Genomic DNA, 20,149 nt, shown 5'->3' on the forward strand with positions numbered 1-20,149 from the left:
TGGATTGATATAGCGCTTTTCAAGGCACCCAAAGCGCTGTACAATGCCACTATTCAGTCACTCTCACATTCACACACTGGTGGAGGCAGCTACAGTTGTAGCCACAGCTGCCCTGGGGCAGACTGACAGAAGCCAGGCTGCCATATCGCGCCATCGGCCCCTATGACCAACACCAGTAGGCGGTAGGGTAGATTTATTATATTACATTATATTATCCAATATTATATTACATTATATTATAATATGTTATATTATATCCCCTTTCACATTAGAGCCACAACAGGACCCACTAGAACATGGGAACAGGTAAAAGTGAAATATAAGAATATTCTACAGAATACAATATATTTATCACTTATATTGCTTTTAGTCTCTTGGAAAGAGACCCTGGAATAATCTGTTTGTTTATAACAGCAACCAAGAAAAGGGCAGAGCAACAAAAGACAGGTGGTGGTCCTGCACCCCCTCGTCAACAAGTTGGTTAAGTAAATAATACCCTCACGGGAAAATCGATATCTCTCTATGAGCACACTGTCGCGCTGAGCTAAAGGATCCTGTCTGTCCCGCAATATACGCTGAATTCTGAAAACTCTCCTTATCAATCTTGCACCTTCCACAATGGGTTGCTCGCATATACGGACAGGACATGGCTGCGACAGACTTCCCAAATCCACCTTCGCTTTTATAGCCGTGGTCTCTCATCTTGATTACACGAAGTAATTTACAATTGCTACTCTGAAATATGAATTACATCTGTAATAATCACATACATGTAATAGAATGTTAATAGTACATTTCCCTTTTTTAGGGAATGACCTGTATGTATCTGTGTGAAATCAATAAAAGGATCAGGTGCTGCATTGTCTTTAGTTACATTGATGTTATTTATTTATGCTGAAACAGTGGTGGAATATCGCTGTTGCTTTCGTATGAATGACGCGGGCATACCTGCGTGGCCGCGATCTAATCCTGTTTACATAAAGTAAACCTGCTCCCCAGCAGGTTTACGCTTACGGCTCTGTTGCTATGACAGCAAGTCCCGGATGGGCTTCGGGGAACCGAACGATCCAGGATCACGCGAAATCGTCAACAATCTCATCCAGCTAACTCACTTAGCGCGGTACGAAGAACGGGCCCCAGTTCATCATTGCTTGATGTAAACTCCGTTTTTTTCCACAGTGCATTATACGAGGACAAATTTTTTTGCAAAAACACACCTCAATTGGTGTACACATCAAGCTCAAATTTGGAAAATTCAGGATAATGTGTCGGTTTTACCCAATGCTTTTGGTGTCACATTCACCATCTACACTTCTTTTCTGTGTAGTCTCCATGACTCCTCCAAACATGCTTTGGGCATGATGTTACAGTCACCTTAACATAAACATGTGAAGAGCCAACAATGACTAATCAGAAGGAACTTTGAGTCTATTATTTCCTCTTCCTTTTAATCCAAAGGATGATGACGTCTGGAGAATTATTCATTTCATGGGTTCTTTCATATCTTTTGTTTGCCTCAGAGGTCAGATCAAATTGTCTACTATAAAATAATTTTGTCTCCCTGCAAGGTTTACTTAAAAACATAATGTTTGTTTCCAGAGCTCCACTGACTGTGCTAACACATTGTTCTAAACCTAAGCATTTCTATTTAAACCCTCCATTAAAAATGTAGGAGAAAGGTAATAAAACATGCTGTGCTACAAACCCACTGTTCACTGAGCAGCAGGAAGGTAAGGGCATAAGGACCTCCCTGGATTCAAGCCTGGCCTTAAAAAAATGAGGGAGGGTGAAAAATTATTCAAGCTTGTCTGATGGGATTTCCCCACAGTGGACATACATAAGTCAAAGTTACAAGGGACATGACATTCTGTTGAATTGAACTCGCTGGCTATGAATAAAATAAGCATTTGTGGTTCAGAAGTGGGAAAGGGGGTCTGCATAATGTACAAATGTATTTGTTTCTGCAAACAGTTCAAGCTTGTCAGTTATTATAAATATGCTTAATCTTGCATTTTTGCATGTTCAAGCTTATACAATAGTGCTTATCTATATTTTATATCTTTTTTATTTCATGCATACAAACACATGTAAGCATTCTCCGCTGGATGTAACCAGCATTTGTCTAATCAGTGTTTCAAATTACATATACAATTCCACCTCATCTAAGCCATGTTCTCTGTAGAGTCTCTGTAGCTGTACTGCAGAGCAGAGTAAAGAGTCGTGGACATAGTGGGCTGTTGACCTCAGTGTGATACAGTTGGCCAGTGGAAGGAATACTTCAAGGATCTCCTGAATCTCTCTAACATGTCTTCTGTAGAGGGAGCAGACACTGGGTACAAAGGTGGTGGCATTCCTATGACCACAGCAGAGGTCTGATGTGGGTTAACCCTATTTCTAACTTTTTTTCACAAATTAATATAGTGTCTCAATGTTTAACTTTTAATGTTTGGGTTGATGCTCAAAATTTGAATGGAAAAATCTTCAATTTCTGCATTTTTTCGTCATTAGCAGATCTAGTGATCCAGCCTTTTGGTGTACAGATCACATCTCACCATTCAAAACGAATCAGTATGAATATAATAGGCAATAACATGTTCTTTCCTGAGGCTGTTTAATAATTGTTATTTACAAAGCAAATGGAAAACATTTTACATTTATTTCATTTTGATGGGGTAAATTAAGCAAAGAACTTCAGAGGGTTATATGCACTAACTATCCTCTCCCCAGCCTCTCCTCCAAATCATCCAGACACCAAGGCATTCCCAAGTCAGCTGGGAATCTCTCCAGTGTATCCTGGGTCTGTCCCAGAGCCTCCTCTCCGTAGGATATGCCCAAAACTCTTCAGCTATGACACATCAAAGAATCATCCCATTCAGATGCAGAATATATAAAGGCAAGGTCTCAGTTAGATGATCCTTGTCCCAGCCTTCAAAAATGTCCTGCTTAGTTGACAGCAACTAAATGAATCAAATGCAACCGTCCTAGGATTTCTGCTTATATTTAGCACTTTTACATTAGTCTTTGTACATTAAGCAGCTCAGTGATTCACAGCTTTTTTTGCACTAACTTGCATATCAAATAGAGCAACCCCCTGTACTTGTAGACACTAAGACGAGGTACATGAGCTAACCTACGTCCTCTCTTTCAGCTGCTCCCTTTAGCGGTTGCCACAGTGGACCACCTGCCTTAATCTCACACTATCCCTCTTCTGTCACACCAACCCTCTGCATATCTTCCTTCCCTACATCCATGACTCTTCGCTGGGGTCTTTCTCTTTTCCGGCTGTCTGGCAACATGCAGCACAAGGAACTATAAAAATGATTAACAAATGAATATATTTTCTCAATTTTTAAATGGATTTTTTAGTCATGTGACAAGTAAAAACTGAAAAACGTGGCGTAAGCATGGAGGGTGTTAGAAAGTGAGACGCAATAGCATGACAGATGTGGAAATTACAACGTAGAGAAACAAAGCATTTAAAGAAGAAAGAACAGGTTTTTTGACAACATAATGCATAAATAAGAAGAAAAACAAGCATTAAAACTTAATGACGTAACCTAAACCATTAAAATAGAACAAAAATGAGGAGAAACTAAGAAAACTGTGGAAGAAAAATGAAAGAACTATTAATTACATCCACATACACTGATTAAACGTAGCAAGTATTGGTACCAATGTCCTTGATCCACCCTTCTTAATGGTCTGACCAATATCCAGAAACCCGTTGCTAGACAACACCCCTACAATTCTGGTATGCCATTAAATACTAAATCACCTACCTCCAGGAAGACATAGTGAAATGTCTGTATTTGTACGTTTATGATGCTAACAGTGCAGATTTTAGTGACTTTAGTATTTATGTCTTGGTGGACAACTGCAACTCAAGTAGATGGCTAATTCCTACTAATTACATTTAATTGAAAAAACCCAATGGAGCATCCAATTAAAACAAGACCTGGGAAATAGCTTTTAACCTCCCATTGAGCTCCCAGTGCATGTGTGTGTGGTCTGGGTGTGTCTCATGCATCCTCATGTCTTGTACATGGGACATCATGAGTAATAGCAGGAATAAATGCAGGGACGTGAGGAGAATTCACATACATGGACTTGTCTGAACTTAACTTGCGCACAGAGAAAAATGCATATGGAATTTAAAACCCACAAATCAAAACTAAAAACGTGACAGTGCATATCAATATGCAGCGAAAAGACACCTGACACAAATGTGAGGCTAGTCTGTCATCAAATAATCAAGAAGAAGCAACAGAAAAAGATCAGTGGCGAAACTGAGATAAATAAGAAGAAAAGAGCATTTAAAAGCAGTAAAAATAGAAAACTAAATGCAGCACAAGACCATAAAGCTATCTTAAATATAAATAAAAATATTAATTAATTATTAAATTTTGTTATTATAAAAAAATCATAATTACAAATTTAAAAAATGCATTTAGTGTAAATACATTCAGCCTCATTTACACAACCATCACTTACATACAGCCTCCAAGTTTCAGGTTAACTCCTACTAATCTGTCAGATGTCATATTTCAGTCTATTGAAATTCTAGCCAATTACCAGAGACTTTAGGATTTAGTCACCTGTAACACGTATAGTGAGATAGTGTCACTTTAATATCCTGACGGCAACATGACGTGTGCATAACATGAAATTATCACATTGCATAGTTACCACATAGCAACAGGCTCAAATAACAGACCAGGCATCAGTGGACCAAGTAGCATACATGTTGTAGACATAAAACCTGACTGACTTGTTTTTTTGTGCCAAATCACAACAACAGTCATCTCAAGGTGCTTTAAGGTAAGGACCCTAAAATGATACAGACAAGAATTATTATTATTATTATTATTATTATTTTTTTTTTTTTTGCCTGTCCCGTTTGGCTCTTTTGCCATCAGAATTGTTGTCTAAAGGCAAAGAAAGATGCCCAACGGATTTACTTTACCAAATTGACCATCCCAGCCTTGCCGTAATGGTCCATTTGATTCACCTTTTATTGTTTATTTTATTTTCACTTACTGAATATGGGACAGACTTGACTGGGGGAAAGAAGGGGAGAAAGAGAGGGAAAGAGAAACAGCTGAGAAGAGGGACGGGGGAGAAGGGCAAAAACCAAAAACCAACAGAATGAGCAGAAAAAGAAAAAAAAAGAAGAAAAAAAGAAAAAAAAATGCATATATCAATCACCTGGATCACCTGCTGAGAAAGAAAAAAGAAAACAAGCAGAAGAGAACAAGAGTAATAGAATAAACAACATCACAATGATATATGGGAATATGACAGTAAATACTAAATATTAAACATTATTGTGCAGCACATAAGATCAACAGAACACAGTGTGCTTTGAGGTAGGAGCCAAAAAGGGTGTAGTTTGTGGGTGTGATCACCCGTGTGTACACCTGTGAACATGGACGCGTTTGTTTTTTTGTTTTTTAAAAGGTTCCTTCATGTAATGATCTGCTAGAGGGTGTGGGGGGGCCACAGCCCCGTCCTCCAGGGCATGAAGCAGGTATGGAGGAGATCAAAACTCCAGACATCCAGAGGCCCCCAGAACACAAGAGACCAAGGAAGACCAACAGAGGGGCAGCTGCGCCACTGTCCCAGAAAGAGCTGAGGAGAGTCCCAGATGAGGGCTCACTCAGCAGCCGCGGAGCAGAAGCCAGGGGGGGTTGCAGTGACGCGCCCGTGAGCTCCGCCGGCAGCCAGCCGTGCCTGAGTGACCGAGCCCCAGGCCGAGAGGCCGGGGGCACCCCACCTCCGAAGTGGCCCGAGCAAGCCCCAGGCTCCAGGCCCCGATAAGCGGCCGCCAAGGAGTGAGCCGGTATGTACCTGGACGCCCATCCCCGGACACAAAGAACCACCAACGCACCGATGTCTGAGGGAGTCCGCCACTGGCAGGGGAAGTGGTGGTAGGGGGAGATAGGCCTCCATACCTTGGAGGGCCTAAGATTTCCCCAGAGAGGTGGCGCCTGACGCCCAACCTGACATATAGACACAGAAATACAGGCACACACAGACACAAACATCCATTCCCACCCTCATGCTCTCATATGCACTTACTCCACACTCAACCAACGTGGAGACAGACATAAAGAGACGCTGTACACACGATCACACTCCCCAAGCGTACTCTAAGCCCCGGGTCTAGGTACCCTTGCCCCTGGAGGAGGGGAACTGCACCCAGACCCAGGTGGTGTTACCCTTTTCCCTGCGGTGGGGGGAGGCAGATCGCCCCGACTCCGCAGCAGCAGGGAGGCCCCACACTCCAGACCGCAGTCGGACGGCCAACTCCTCCTCCTAGCCCCCCCGCTCCAGCAGGTCGCAGAGAACGGGGGTGAGAGAAGACTCCAAACCTCCCTCCACCCGCTCATTGTAATGTTGATGCATGTGTGTTCTAAGGTGCATTTAAAACCCAGGAGGGCTTGGAGCTACCTGCCAGAGAGCAGCAGGTAAGCGCACGGTCCCTCCTGCTGGCCCTCAATGTCTACATGTATTTAAAATTGAGAGGTGGGCAACGACGCCAGGGGTGGGGTGTACACCCTGATGGTACTTTGGATTCCGTGTATCGTGCCCACCCCCAAGATCCTATATGTATGTGTGATGAGAGTGTGAGTAATGTGAATGTCTAAGTTGTGGGATAAAATTGAGGCAGAGGCAGCCAGAAGGGGACCGGGGGGGGGGGGGGGGGGGGGGGGGGTGGCCTCCTCTGCACCCTGGTGACATACCCCTACTCCAAGGTCCTGCATGTGTGGGTGGTTGTGGTGGAACGGGAAGAGGGAGGCAGCTGGAGATGGGGAGGGAAGGAAGGGAGGGGCAAGTGACCCCTCCCTGGGGCCAGCTCCCCCGCTGACCCCAGTAGGCACCCCCATACTCCGCGACCCACCAGGGAAAGGGGGCCCAGGCCCATCCAGACCGGGGCCCAGCGCAGCAGCGCCTCCCGGCCCCACAGAGCCCAGGACAGTCCACCCAACCCCACCACAGAGAAAACTGCACCCACCCCACCATCCACTCTTCTTCCAGACTACATAAGACAATAAACACCCAGGCTGAGATCTTCCTCCACCTCTCCTGTATCTCCCCCTCCTGTAGAGAGAGCCCCTGAGGAGAGGAAAGGTCCTGCAAGATGTGACAATCTTCCCCACCAGTTGAAGAGCCCCCCAGGTGGCTCGATGCACCGGCGGCACCCTGCTCCAGGACTGGGCCCCCATGCACCCACCCGCCCATAACCCCGGCAACACACCAACCAGGACCCAAGCCCCCGAGGCCCGGCCCGGGCCCCAGCCCAGAGACGGAGCGCCCCCAGAACCTCACGCCCATCCCGGACCCACCCAGGGGCAGCCAGGCTACCAGGTCAGTAACCCACGTCCGTCAGCACAGACCCTCCCCTAGCCCCGCTGCACGCAGCCGCGAGGAAACAGTCACCTGAGAGCCAACAGAGCCCCTAACCGGACATGACCGCTACCCCGGGTTGAGCCCCCCAAGGAAGACAAGAATTAAAGTTAGCTCACCATCAGCCCTCACTTACACTCAGGTACTCGCACTCAAAACCAAAAACACTGCATGTGAACTAAAAAACAGTGTTTGTGATTTTCATATTATAGCCACATATTTTTTCTTCCTTTTTACAGAGAAATTGCTTTTAAGTGACAAACATGAACTCCTTAATCTGTATTTTCTTAATATCTATATAAGAATTTTCATAAGGAACTGGTGGTTTGCAAATCCACAAGCCAGCTAACACTAATAAACACAAACACACGGCCACAAACAGAAACGCACACATTCAGGATATAAACTGTGGATGCTAGCCACTCATACAGGAAGCACCTGTCAGCTGGTGTTGTGGGACAGCCAAGGACTTGCTTGTTTGTTTCTCCCCCCTTTTCACTCACTTTCTATGTGAGTTTGTGTGTGTGTGTGTGTGTGTGTGTGTGTGTGTGTGTGTGTGTGTGTGTGTGTGTGTGTGTAGTGTGTGTGTTTGTATATACCACTGTCCAACATCTCCCTTTCTCGCTCTACACCCCCCTCACCTCTCCACCTGCTGTTCCTTCCTTCAGTCCATCCCGCCTCTCTTTCTGTCGTACTTCATACAAACCATCATACCGCCATCAGAGATCACTCTCACGCTTTCTGTGCACCTGTGACTGAAAAACAGACTCGCTCAGTCTTTCTATGCCTTCCTGCTCATTACAGCCCCAAGGCAGCCACTTCATCACTGAGAAAAGGCAGAGATAAGCTACAAGAGTACACCTGTGCCTGGTATGAATGCCAAATCCAGTGTCAGTGACAGCCAATTCCAGGCCAAATAATGGAATCAGCAAACCTCAGCTTCAGACAAATCAGCCTGACAGCTTCATCTCTCACTCCCAATTTCAAAGCACGTTACCAACCTCATTATCAAATGAGAAAAGCAATCAGTGAAAAAAATAGAAAGATGTTCACTCCTCTACCCCCCACTGTTCACGAGGGATTACGTTTACTAAGCTCATTTACAAATGGAACAGGTGGGAAAGAAAAAGAGACATGTTTTTTTATTTTACCAGAAGATGTTTTGAGGGGTTTTTTTAACAAAAGAAATATAGATATACAATGTTGTATATTAACCTCATATATATATATATATATATATATATATATATATATATATATATATATATATATATATATATATATATAAAAACACCCAGCACGCCCCTGCGGGCGGTTTATCCTTCAAGCTCGGGTCCTCTACCAGAGGCCTGGGAGCTTGAGGGTCCTGCGCAGTATCTTAGCTGTTCCCAGGACTGCGCTCTTCTGGACAGAGATTTCCGATGTTGTTCCCGGGATCTGCTGGAGCCACTCGCCTAGCTTGGGAGTCACCGCACCTAGTGCTCCGATTACCACGGGGACCACCGTTACCTTCACCCTCCACATCCTCTCGAGCTCTTCTCTGAGCCCTTGGTATTTCTCCAGCTTCTCGTGTTCCTTCTTCCTGATATTGCTGTCATTCGGAACCGCTACATCGATCACTACGGCCGTCTTCTTCTGTTTGTCTACCACCACTATGTCCGGTTGGTTAGCCACCACCATTTTGTCCGTCTGTATCTGGAAGTCCCACAGGATCTTAGCTCGGTCATTCTCCACCACCCTTGGGGGCATCTCCCATTTTGACCTCGGGACTTCCAGGTTGTACTCGGCACAGATGTTCCTGTACACTATGCCGGCCACTTGGTTATGGCGTTCCATGTATGCCTTGCCTGCTAGCATCTTGCACCCTGCTGTTATGTGCTGGATTGTCTCTGGGGCATCTTTACACAGCCTGCACCTGGGGTCTTGCCTGGTGTGATAGACCCCAGCCTCTATGGATCTTGTGCTCAGAGCTTGTTCTTGTGCTGCCATGATTAGTGCCTCTGTGCTGTCTTTCAGTCCAGCTTTGTCCAGCCACTGGTAGGATTTCTGGATATCAGCCACCTCCTCTATCTGCCGGTGGTACATACCGTGCAGGGGCCTGTCCTTCCATGATGGTTCCTCGTCTCCCTCCTCTTTCTTGGGTTTCTGCTGCCTGAGGTATTCACCTCAGGCATATATTTGTTGACTATATGTGCCAAAGCTTAACTTAAACCACATGAAAGACAGCAAGTTTAAAAGAGTAATATCAAATAACACATTTTCATTTCAAGGTAAATATTTAAAAAGTCCACCTACTCTTTCTCCCTCACTGAACTATGAAGAAAAAAAGATTCTCAACTTAAAAACTGCTGGAAAAGTCTGTTTTTACCGTATGAACAGAGTGCTGCAAAAAAAGGGTTGACCCACTTCCTGATTTCTTTTTTGAATACTTGTCACAGTGATGTATTTCAGATCATAGCTTTTTTTAAAACTTATATTTAAACTTAAAATGTGGTTGATTTCAATTAAATGTAATTTATGTTGCATCAAATCCCAACAACAGTTTCCTCTAGGCCCTTTATATTGTAAGGTAAAGACCCAACAATAATACAGAGAATGATAGAGGCTGACGATCAGAAACAAGTGTAACAAATATGCAAAGAAAGAAAAGACACGTAAACGCACTTAAACTGAGACTGACTTTCAGCACAATGAAAGTTTTCTTTCTGATGATGATTTTAAAGAAATGTTGCCGTATCAAACTGGAAAGTGAGGAACAAACATCCAACAACAGGCACAACAATTAGTCCTTCTTCTCTTTTTGAAAGGAAAGAGACTTTAAAGTAATGGTAAATGGCCTGTATTTGCATAGCGCTTTACTAGTCCCTAAGGACCCCAAAGCGCTTTACACATCCAGTCATCCACCCATTCACACACTGGTGATGGCAAGCTACATTGTAGCCACAGCCACCCTGGGGCGCACTGACAGAGGCGAGGCTGCCGGACTGGTGGGCCCTCTGACCACCACCAGTAAGCAACGGGTGACGTGTCTTGCGCAAGGACACCACGACCGAGACTGTCCAAGCCGGGGCTCGAACCGGCAACCTTCCGATTACAAGGCGAGTTTTTGTTTTGACTCATTAGGATGAACTGAATGATGCTGAGATAAGCAGCACGCAGGTCAAGCCTACTTTAGCTAATGTGAAATAATGACAGTCAGAGTTCCTTCCTGAGCTCTATTTATCAGTAAGTATTCATGAAAGGGTGTGTTTGTGTGTGTGTGTGTGTGTGTGTGTGTGTGTGTGTGTGTGTGTGTGTGTGTGTGTGTGTGTGTGTGTGTGTGTGTGTGTGTGTGTCTGCATGGGTGTGAAGTAAGTGTGTGACCACCATGTAATTATGGATTTAGTGCACCCCAGGCTTAGTGTGACTCTATCGACCTCAGATTTGTTGGGTGGATACATAATGATGATATGTGTGTGTAAGCAAGTGGAGGTGCCCTGTGTGCAGCTTGTTTTACATACATATCGAATATTTTCCACCTATTCCCAAAGTTATTCATCTAAGCGTTACTGCCTCCGTGTGTGTGCATGTGTGTCTTAAAATCCTTTTGCTGACGATGGGAAGTCTTACAAAGTCCACACTGTTTACAGTCCCACGGTGCATTCACAGGGCAACCCGGCCAGTCTCCTAAAAAACATACTGGCTCTAAACCGAATTCACTGATATGCAAGTCAGAAGGTTGGGAACCAAGAAGCCGTCTCCCCATCAGACGATGTCTTCACTGAGTTTCAGTTTTCTTTTTTTAACTTTTAAATTCTGTTTTTTTTTTAGATGGATAATTCTGCAGTTACACTAGAGAAAACAGTGGTTTATGATCTCAACATGACAAAAAATTACTGTAACCATGTTTTCAATGAAGGTCTCATGTTAGCTTTGAAATAGCTGCTCTAAAAATGGAGAAAATGACTATGGCAGTCAGTCTGCTATCAGTTTGCATTTAAACGGCATCAAGGTAGCAATTAACTATGACAAATCTGCAAAAATTACAAGTCTGTGGCTGTAGCAAACCACTTGCTATGTACATACACAGAAATTCACATTTCATAGAGATTCAACTACAAAATGACATACAGATAGTTGGCAACCAGTCCAGTCCTCTATCGCAGACGGACAGATCGCAGACAAGTTGTTCACATCGGTTCACACTGATTCAGATCGACTGCAAAGTGCTGGCAACCTGTCGATATTTATAGAAATACATTTGCAAACCTTAGACAACCTGTCTGAAAATGACTGCAGACAGTCCGACCAGTCACCAGACCACGGTTGTTATGTGACTGGTTACCTCCCACCACTTGTGCAATCACTACAAGGACTTGCATTTAGTCTTTGACAGCAGAAACATTTAATGCAACCACCAGGCAAACAGTAATTTGTCCTCGCAAGGAGCCCGCCCCTCTGTTTTAACTCTAATGTGACTGAGCCATAAGAAACCAAAGCAACTAACTAGGTTGAGTAAATCGGGTTAAAATAATGTTAAAATAGAGCCTTTCCTTTGTTTTTAAGTTTCAGGGTGATGAGCCCACATTCTTTTTCTAACACATTTTTTTTTTGCCTTACAAGAAACATTACTACTTTATATATTATATTAACATTTTTATTATAACACTAAGAACACTAAACAACTAAAAAAATGCAGGACTCTTTTAAAACTGATCCTGCACCCTCCGCTTTCATCTGTGCTGCTGTGTGTTTGTGTTTGTGTCAGCTCACGTGTCTCACTGCATGAATTAATAGCTCCACTGTGAGACTATAAGGTTGAAATACCACATTGTAAATTGTTGACATTAAATCCATTTTATGTTGCAGGCTGACCCAGAAAAACAAAATTATGGTTACACTTGCTCTTTTGCTAATTGGAGATGCATTTATTTACAGAATATAAAGTAGTACCTACACAGCTTTAAGCTCTGATCGAAGGCTCATCTAACTACATCTGCATCTAACATTACTCTAATGAATGATGTGCAAATCCTCCTGGTTTAGTTATACAATTACTCGGTATACAGTACAAGCAAACTGGATGAAGAATAAATAAATAAGCTACGTATTATCAGAAAAAGCTAAAGAAGTGTAAAATCAGAAAATTAAACCTCAAACTTGTGTACACCATAACTTAGATCTGACTTGAGCTAAAATGAGTTGTGATAGGAGCTGAAGAGTACAGTGTAAGCACAACAAAAGCTAAATGCTAGTCCACACATATTATATTAAAAGCAGGAGTTACAAGGGAAAAGCTTCTCCTAGAAAATATGATCATGAAATCTTTGTTGTTCTCAGGCAAAAAATTCACATCTTCAAAAGATTCATTTTGCATTAAAAGTCAGATCAAACAGAGATGCACACAGACGTCTGCTTCACATCTGTTCGTGTCATCGACATCCCCCTGATATATGCAGAATCCTGTCTATCTACAGTTAGCTTGCTGGCTACATGACAAAGACAGGCCAGATAAAGTAGAATCGACAGACTGCTGCTGTGCCCATGGTTTCGCCTCCCAAGAGGAAGTGTCACAGACAAACACAACTACAGACAGGAATATTTTAAATCTCACATTTTTGTGAAAGGCAACTGTGAAATTTCTCCCGGGTAGCTCCACCATATTTAAAGTCACCGCCAACAGCTTGACAATAAAGACAAAAAATCTACCTGTTTGTACATAATGCACATGTGAGGAGCGACTACACTGACCAATCAGAAAATCTGTGAAAACATATTAAGGGTGAGTGTGTGTGTGTGTTCTGGGGTGAAAACAACTCGTTATTGTAACTACAAAAGAATTGGAAAAAAGCGAGGGAAATGTAGGAGAAGTCTGTGACATTATTACTCACCAAGGCCAGGCGGGCTTTCAGGACATGGTGGCAGTGGTTTGGGAGACGGTGTCTGAGTGTTCTCCGGCTGCACACTTGGCACCAGCTGCTCGCCTGTGGCCAGGTAGCTGGCTAATGTGGCGTTGGGCCTGGAGAGGTTGTAATAGTAATAATGATGTCCGCTCCCTGCCCCACTAACATTGCTCCTGGATCCGTTGCGGCCATTGTTAAAGCGACTGAAGAGGTCGAAGCGCTGCGAGTACACATCGAAGTACAGGATCATCATGATGAGGAAATGGAGCAGGCAGAGCAGCAGCACGCCTTTACAGATGCGCTCCAGAGTCCGGCCCAACATCAGCCGGGTCATGGCAGAGGAAGACGACTGTCCTGCGGCGGCCAGCCACGACAACGCTGACGTGGCCAGGTTAGGGGCATGCGCTCATCCCGACGGACATGTGGGTAAAATCAGGCTACTGTTAGATCTCTGATTAGGTTATTTCATACTCAACGATCTGACTTCAGCAGGGGTCATGGGATTACTGATGAGAATGGGCAAGGTACACCATCACCTACGCCTGCTTTTCCCAAAATGTGATCAGCCAGCTTGTTTCTGGCGTGTCCTGAGATTCCCTGCATGACAAAAAGTACTAAATGCTATAGTTTCTATTTATCACAGCACTCCTCGAGCCTGGTGAAAAGCATGGATAGATCAATTTAAACTACAAAATAAGGTGGCTTTGTGAACATACTCATATGAAAATGTGGTAAAGGGTTTAGTTGGCCATCATCAAAGTATCAAACTATGGCTGATGCCAGAATTAAAAGGCAGTCCACTTCAGTAGCTAGTGCTGCAAAGCTCTAAATATGTGCCGATACCAGAGATGGCTCAGATGTTCATCGTTGTAAAGAAGAAAAGTGTAAAGCGTCAGCTGACATGTCTGTTGGGTCGATCTCTTCTCACATGTCTGCTCACGGGTCCATCAGACTTTGTTGGATGGTGAACACGGTCCTCTTTAGTCTCGCAGCGTTAAATGTGGAAAGCCTCAGCGACCTGGAAGATAGAAGTTAGATAAGAAAGAAATACTTTAGGATGAAGCCAAATCATCTTAAGTTCATTTTAATTACACTAATAAATCTTTTTTCATTAAAATAATGGCTTTGTGCTGTTAAATAACATTAATATTTTGGCTTCTTATTTAAACAGGAACAGGTGAAGTGTTATTAATTGAAGCTGTGCATTTCGACTCCGTGCAGTGACTTTTTGTACCATTTGCTGCATAAAATCAAACTGGGCATCATCGATCTTCCGCTGGCATTTTCAGTATTCTGTGACCTTGTTCGTATTCGAAATGCCTGGTTTAATAGCAGTGAAATAAATTTAGGAGTTCTCTCTCATCAGAGAAAGAAGTACACATGGGGATTTGGCAAAAACAGAATCAACAATAAAAGCATCTACAGGCGCAAACAAACACCAAGCCTTGACTGGGGCGGTTCAGCCAAATTGACATGCCAAGTCAATTTTCCAGTCAAGTGATTTAAAAAGCATTTATGATAGAATGAGAAGGCAAGTGGGAATACACAATGCAATGAACATGTGAGCAAAAGGAGAGAGGGAGAGAGAGAGGGAGCACTTAGAGCATTCCCACAGGCCAATCATACTGAAGGTTTATAGCTTTTCCAATCAATGAGAGAAAAGGAGGAGATGAGGTTGAAGATGATGATAAAAACCCTGAAAGGCACGAGACTTTCTGATGAAAAGAAAAAGAATTAAAGGGAAAGACAGAGGCGGTAATAGATATCTGTATATGAATGCTGGTATTCTGAATGAACGTCAGCTCATAGTTTCTCTACAGGTTAAAAAGACAGACACACTAGACAATCAGAGGAGGTTTTGCATACCCGGAAAAATTATTCTTGTCCTAACAACTCTGTCTTCAAATACAAGCGAAAGCAAGACCATCTTTAAGTGAAGACGTCACTTAAAGAAACGGGAGAGTTTTATCTTTTTAATTATCCATCCGGTGGGCCCGTTTTACAAGTGCTCTTTAAATGACTGTAACTATGTTAGCATCTGTGCTAAAGACAAAAAGGTTTTGTAAAGAAGAGAAGAGAAGCATTACTGTAGCACAAAGCATTCACAGCATACTGCTGTCTGGACACAGAAACAAAGCTCCAATTAGAGTTTACCATGTGCACTTCACATTACCAACTCCTCAACCATTTTCAGAGCCAAAATTACAAAATAAGTCCAGGTGACCATATATGTCAGTTTTTAAAATCCAATCCAACATAACATATACACTCGTGTACCACTTTGGTAGATAGACATTTTGAAAAATGAGAATAAAAAGACAATATATCCAGTGACTGGTAGTTCTCTTGGCAAAAATGCCTTGTTGATACAAGGGTTCAGAGAGAATGGCAAGACTGCTTTGAGCTGATAGGAAGCAAAGAATAACTCAAATAATTGTTACAACCGTGCAGGAGAACATCTCTGAACACACAACACATCAAACATTAAAGCACATGGGCTTTTTGCACTGGCAATAGGGAGTCCAAACCAGTACTAGTGTTCCTAATAAAGTTTCCAGTAAGTTTCCAGCAAGTCTAGAAACCTGTTTAAAACTTACATGTGGTATTAAAACAGGTCATTACTTACTCAGATGCATATTGGTTTAAATCAGAACTTAAATCAGGCAATTTCATTCAAGGTGATTAACTTGTCACTGAAATATCATGAAATGATTCTAATAAAAAATGACCACAGTGATTTCCAAAGGCACAAGATGGCTTTTGGAAATTCTCTTTCAGCTGAACAAAAACTCAGCAGCATTTACTTAACATTGAATAATAATAAAAAAAACATCTAAAGTTCTCAGTTTGCAAATGAGTTGTCATTTTTTACAAGCAAAACTAACTGAATTATTAATTATCAGCATATCTGACTGAGTTTCTCTTGATTGAGCAACTAATCCTTTCAAGTCTAATGAGGCTTTCAGACAGGAAATGACAAAGGCACTGCTGTGCTCTGAAAGCCATTATTTCCAATGGCTTGCACTAAGCAGAGCACAGTGCAGCACTCAGTAATTTGTACAGTCAAACTTCAGCTGAGGTTGGTGTTATGTATGAACCAAGAATTATTGTGTGCTATGCAAGCCATCGCCAGTAGGGGGCACCACGCCCAGTTATGTGTGTATGTTACTTCTGTGTGATCCCAATAAAGAAGAAGTCAACTTGTAAACAAACTGTTGTATGTGCAGTCTGACTCGGCATAATCCTTAATAGTGTATTGACACTACAGTGGAAATATAACAGTTGGAGCACTTCACGCTGTGACAAATGCACACATGGCTAGTAAAAAATCCATGCGGCGGCAGGCAGGGAAGGCAGAATGGTTTCTCTGAATGATGTGACTTGTGTATAAAGACCTTAAGAGGAAAACCCTTTCCTGGAAAAAGGCTTCAATCCAAAAAAGACATGCCAGGTGTGCACTCCAAAATGTTTAGGTTTCCCTAAACAGTACTTTGGTGACATCCATCCATCCATTCACTTCCGCTTATCCTTTTCAGGGTCGCGGGGGGCGCTGGAGCCTATCCCAGCTGTCATAGGGCGAGAGGCGGGGTACACCCTGGACAGGTCGCCAGTCTGTCGCAAGGCTAACACACAGGGACAAACAACCATTCGCACTCACATTCATACCTAGTGACAATTTGGGTTATCCAATTAACCTATCCCCACAAGCTACATGTCTTTGGACGGTGGGAGGAAGCCGGAGTACCCGGAGGGAACCCACGCAGACACGGGGAGAACATGCAAACTCCACACAGAAAGACCCCAGCCTGATGGTGGAATTGAACTCAGGACCTTCTTGCTGTGCGGCAACAGTGCTAACCACCGTGCCACCGTGCTGCCCACTTTGGTGACATGTAAAAAAAAAACAACTTTTTTTTTTTACATAAGTACAGATTAAAATGTTACATTAAATGGAATCAAATGGAATATAATTGATTGGGAAGCTAATACCAAGTATATTTTACTGATTAAATATTTGGATAAATAAGCTTGATCTGATATATTTCAGTAACATTTTACTCAAATTATTGGTTCATGTTTACGAGGGCCAAGAATCATTTTAAGTGAGTATTTTAGCAGTTAGGTAGCTGTATGCTATTAACTCCTCCCCACAGTTCCATAGGATATTTAAAGCTTTTGAATTAAACCCCACTATGTTTTAAAAACTATACCTAACTTGTTTTGTCCTTTGTGCCCCCTTAAATGGTCGGCTGAATTCAGCAGTAGGAATTTATTGCATCCTGAGACTGGCTTTAAAACAGGACCTAATTTTGTTGAGTTTTATGTTTGTATTCTTTTGAATTCTACTGTTTTCTCTTTCTATAAAATGGAAGAAAAAGAAAGATCTCTAACTTTCTACAAGAAAAACTTTTACTGCCAGAAAAATAACATTTTCAAATAATGACCTGTCCAACTGACAAAGTTTCCAGCCTTTGGGTACGATGCTGTACCATCTGCTTTACTCTGCGTTCTGATGCTGACTTTTGAGGCAAAATGTAATAAATTTAAACACATGTTGGGTGACTGAGCTGATGGTCGTGGCCTGTCCAAAAAGCTGGCTGCCTTTTGTCTGTGGGCAGCAGTGTTAAAACTGCCAAGACCGAGCCTCGAGGGTGCGTGTTTGAATGATGTGTCTGCGAATGTGTGAGTGTGCGCAACCTGCCAGTTAATGAGATGGATTTCTGCTGACCGAAGGACCCGGACACTGCATGTCAGTCACATGCTTGTGCGAGCCAGGATTTATTTCCCAGTCGTGCTGCTCTTCAGTGGCTAAACAGGCCGACACGTAATGTATCGGGGTAAATTTTTCAAACGTGCAGTCAGGCAGTCAGACAGATAATCAGTCAGACAGACTGAAGAGTTTTTGCCCCATTTTCTGCTTCAGCTGCAGAGCTCAGGGACAAAAAGGTTGCCACTGGCGTCGAGCGGGTATTAAAGTGTTTGAGAGTCAAGTGTAGCGCTACTGAAAATCATCAGCAGCAAAACAAAAGAAATAAATCGGGAGACAGGACTGAGATTTAGTTTTCCCACGGACGACCGGCTGCACAGCATTTATCAAAGATCAATGTAGATAGCGTAAACATCACTGCTTTTGCTCTCTTGTGGGGTACAAAACAAAGTCCATGGGTGCTAAATCCATCTAGACATCGGCTTATTTATTTGCTAACATTTCGCTCAACTGACTTTTCTTTAAAGAAGTATAAGTTTGTTTTGAAAAAGGTCAGCAGAGCGAAACAAAAGAGGAAATGTGTGTCTTTCAGCCTCTTTTTAGCGCTTGTCTCTCCCGCTCAGCCCTTTATTATCTATCTCTCTCTCTGGGAGCAGAGATTGTATAGATGGCAGACAAAGTGCTCACCTTCAATTTAATATGTAAATGTAAACTAGGGAGGAATACGATGACCAGGAATTAATTAATTACATCTCTAAAGCTCATAAATCTCAGAGTATGGAGATGCAAGAGGCAGAGAGAGAAGAGACAGATAAAGGTAGAGACATAGATCTTTTATGTAGTTTGTGTAGCTTATTCAAGGATCCCTGAAACTCCCTTTTTAACAGCAGCAATAAATTTCATAACAGTCCCTGATCATATCACGTCTGCCAAGGAACCCACAGAGAACTGCTGTTAAAATATGTGAAGTAGAATATAACTGCTTGTTTCCATCTCTGTTAAGTTTCAAGGCTGAGAAAGATACTGCAGATGAGAAGGAGGGGAATATGAAGATCACTAAATCTACTATAATGAAATCAAAGAGGGGATGGGCCACAGACAGTCAAAGAGATTGGAAATGAAAACAATGATTAGGACAGGTGAGTTTTTATTACAGTTTGTCTCTTACTGGAGATTAGCAGGTTCACTAATCTCTATGTGAAGCTGCAGAAAGTACAACTCACTGTTAAATGGGTTGTGGATTAATTATGATACTGCAACTCTGAAAGAGGGTGTAGCTACAGTAAGCTTGTTGGATTAAGAGATGCGTTCAACAAAAGCGAACTTCCAACACCTCCACTGTGATGTTGCTGAAATGTTTGTAGAGGGAAAACTTTTCACATTGTGCCTGGATGTTAGTACCAAAAGTTGTCTCTGGATCATAAAGCAAATACATTCCTGACTCGAGAACTTTTTTTTTTATTCCAAAAACAACACAATATCCACTCACTGGTGTAACTACAGGCTAAATCATGTGCACTAGGTATGGGATTTAAATGCTTCCTCCAACAGTCCAAAGACATGCTTGTTAGGTTAATTAGTAATTCTAAATAGGCAGTCACTGTGAATGTGAGTGCGAATGATTGTCTCTCTGTGTTACACGTATGATAACCTGGCAACCTGTTTGGGTTGTAACGTATCTCAGCTAATGTCAGTTATCTGCAAGTGTGAATTGTACAAGTGATTAAGAAAATAAATGGATGGACGGGTGGATGGATGGATGGATAAGTACCAATGATAATAACATCTTGTAATGTACTGTACAACTAAATGATTATAATTGGAGTAAGTGGTCAGGTGGTAGTTATTTAAATAAAGCAAGTACAACTTAAGTGCTCTCTTTCTTTGAACACCCTCTTTGGCTGGTGCTTAAAAGATAAGTGAATAAACAACAGCTGGAAGACACTGCTGCGACAGGAGGTGGAGCAGGTCATCTACTAAGTGAAAGGTTGGTGATTCAATCATTGGCTGGTCAAGTTTGAACCCTCGTATTATTCCTAATTTCATAAGAAGCCTCTCTGAACTTTGAACGTTGTCACTTAAAATGGATTAATGGACGTACATACAGAGCACTGGTACAACGCTACCCTTTTAACACTATGCCTCACCAGAT

The 20,149-nt window shown here is 42.6% G+C and overlaps 1 protein-coding gene across 4 annotated transcripts in view; it reads right to left on the minus strand.

Moving 5' to 3' along the window:
• Nucleotides 1-20,149, minus strand: part of b4galt2 (UDP-Gal:betaGlcNAc beta 1,4- galactosyltransferase, polypeptide 2) — a 242,927-nt gene that overhangs the window by 200,761 nt on the left and 22,017 nt on the right. For all 4 annotated transcript variants that reach the window (XR_013903028.1, XR_013903026.1, XR_013903027.1 and 1 more), the window contains exon 2: nt 13,278-14,307. Coding sequence is in view for 1 of the 4 variants with exons in the window: in XM_026148727.2 (XP_026004512.2) it covers nt 13,278-13,623 (346 nt within the window). In the remaining 3 variants the exon portion in view is untranslated. The remainder of the gene's footprint in view (nt 1-13,277; nt 14,308-20,149) is intronic.

The sequence above is a fragment of the Astatotilapia calliptera genome, chromosome 18 (genome assembly GCF_964374335.1).
Source record: "Astatotilapia calliptera chromosome 18, fAstCal68.1, whole genome shotgun sequence".
Classification (NCBI taxonomy): Eukaryota; Metazoa; Chordata; class Actinopteri; order Cichliformes; family Cichlidae; genus Astatotilapia; species Astatotilapia calliptera.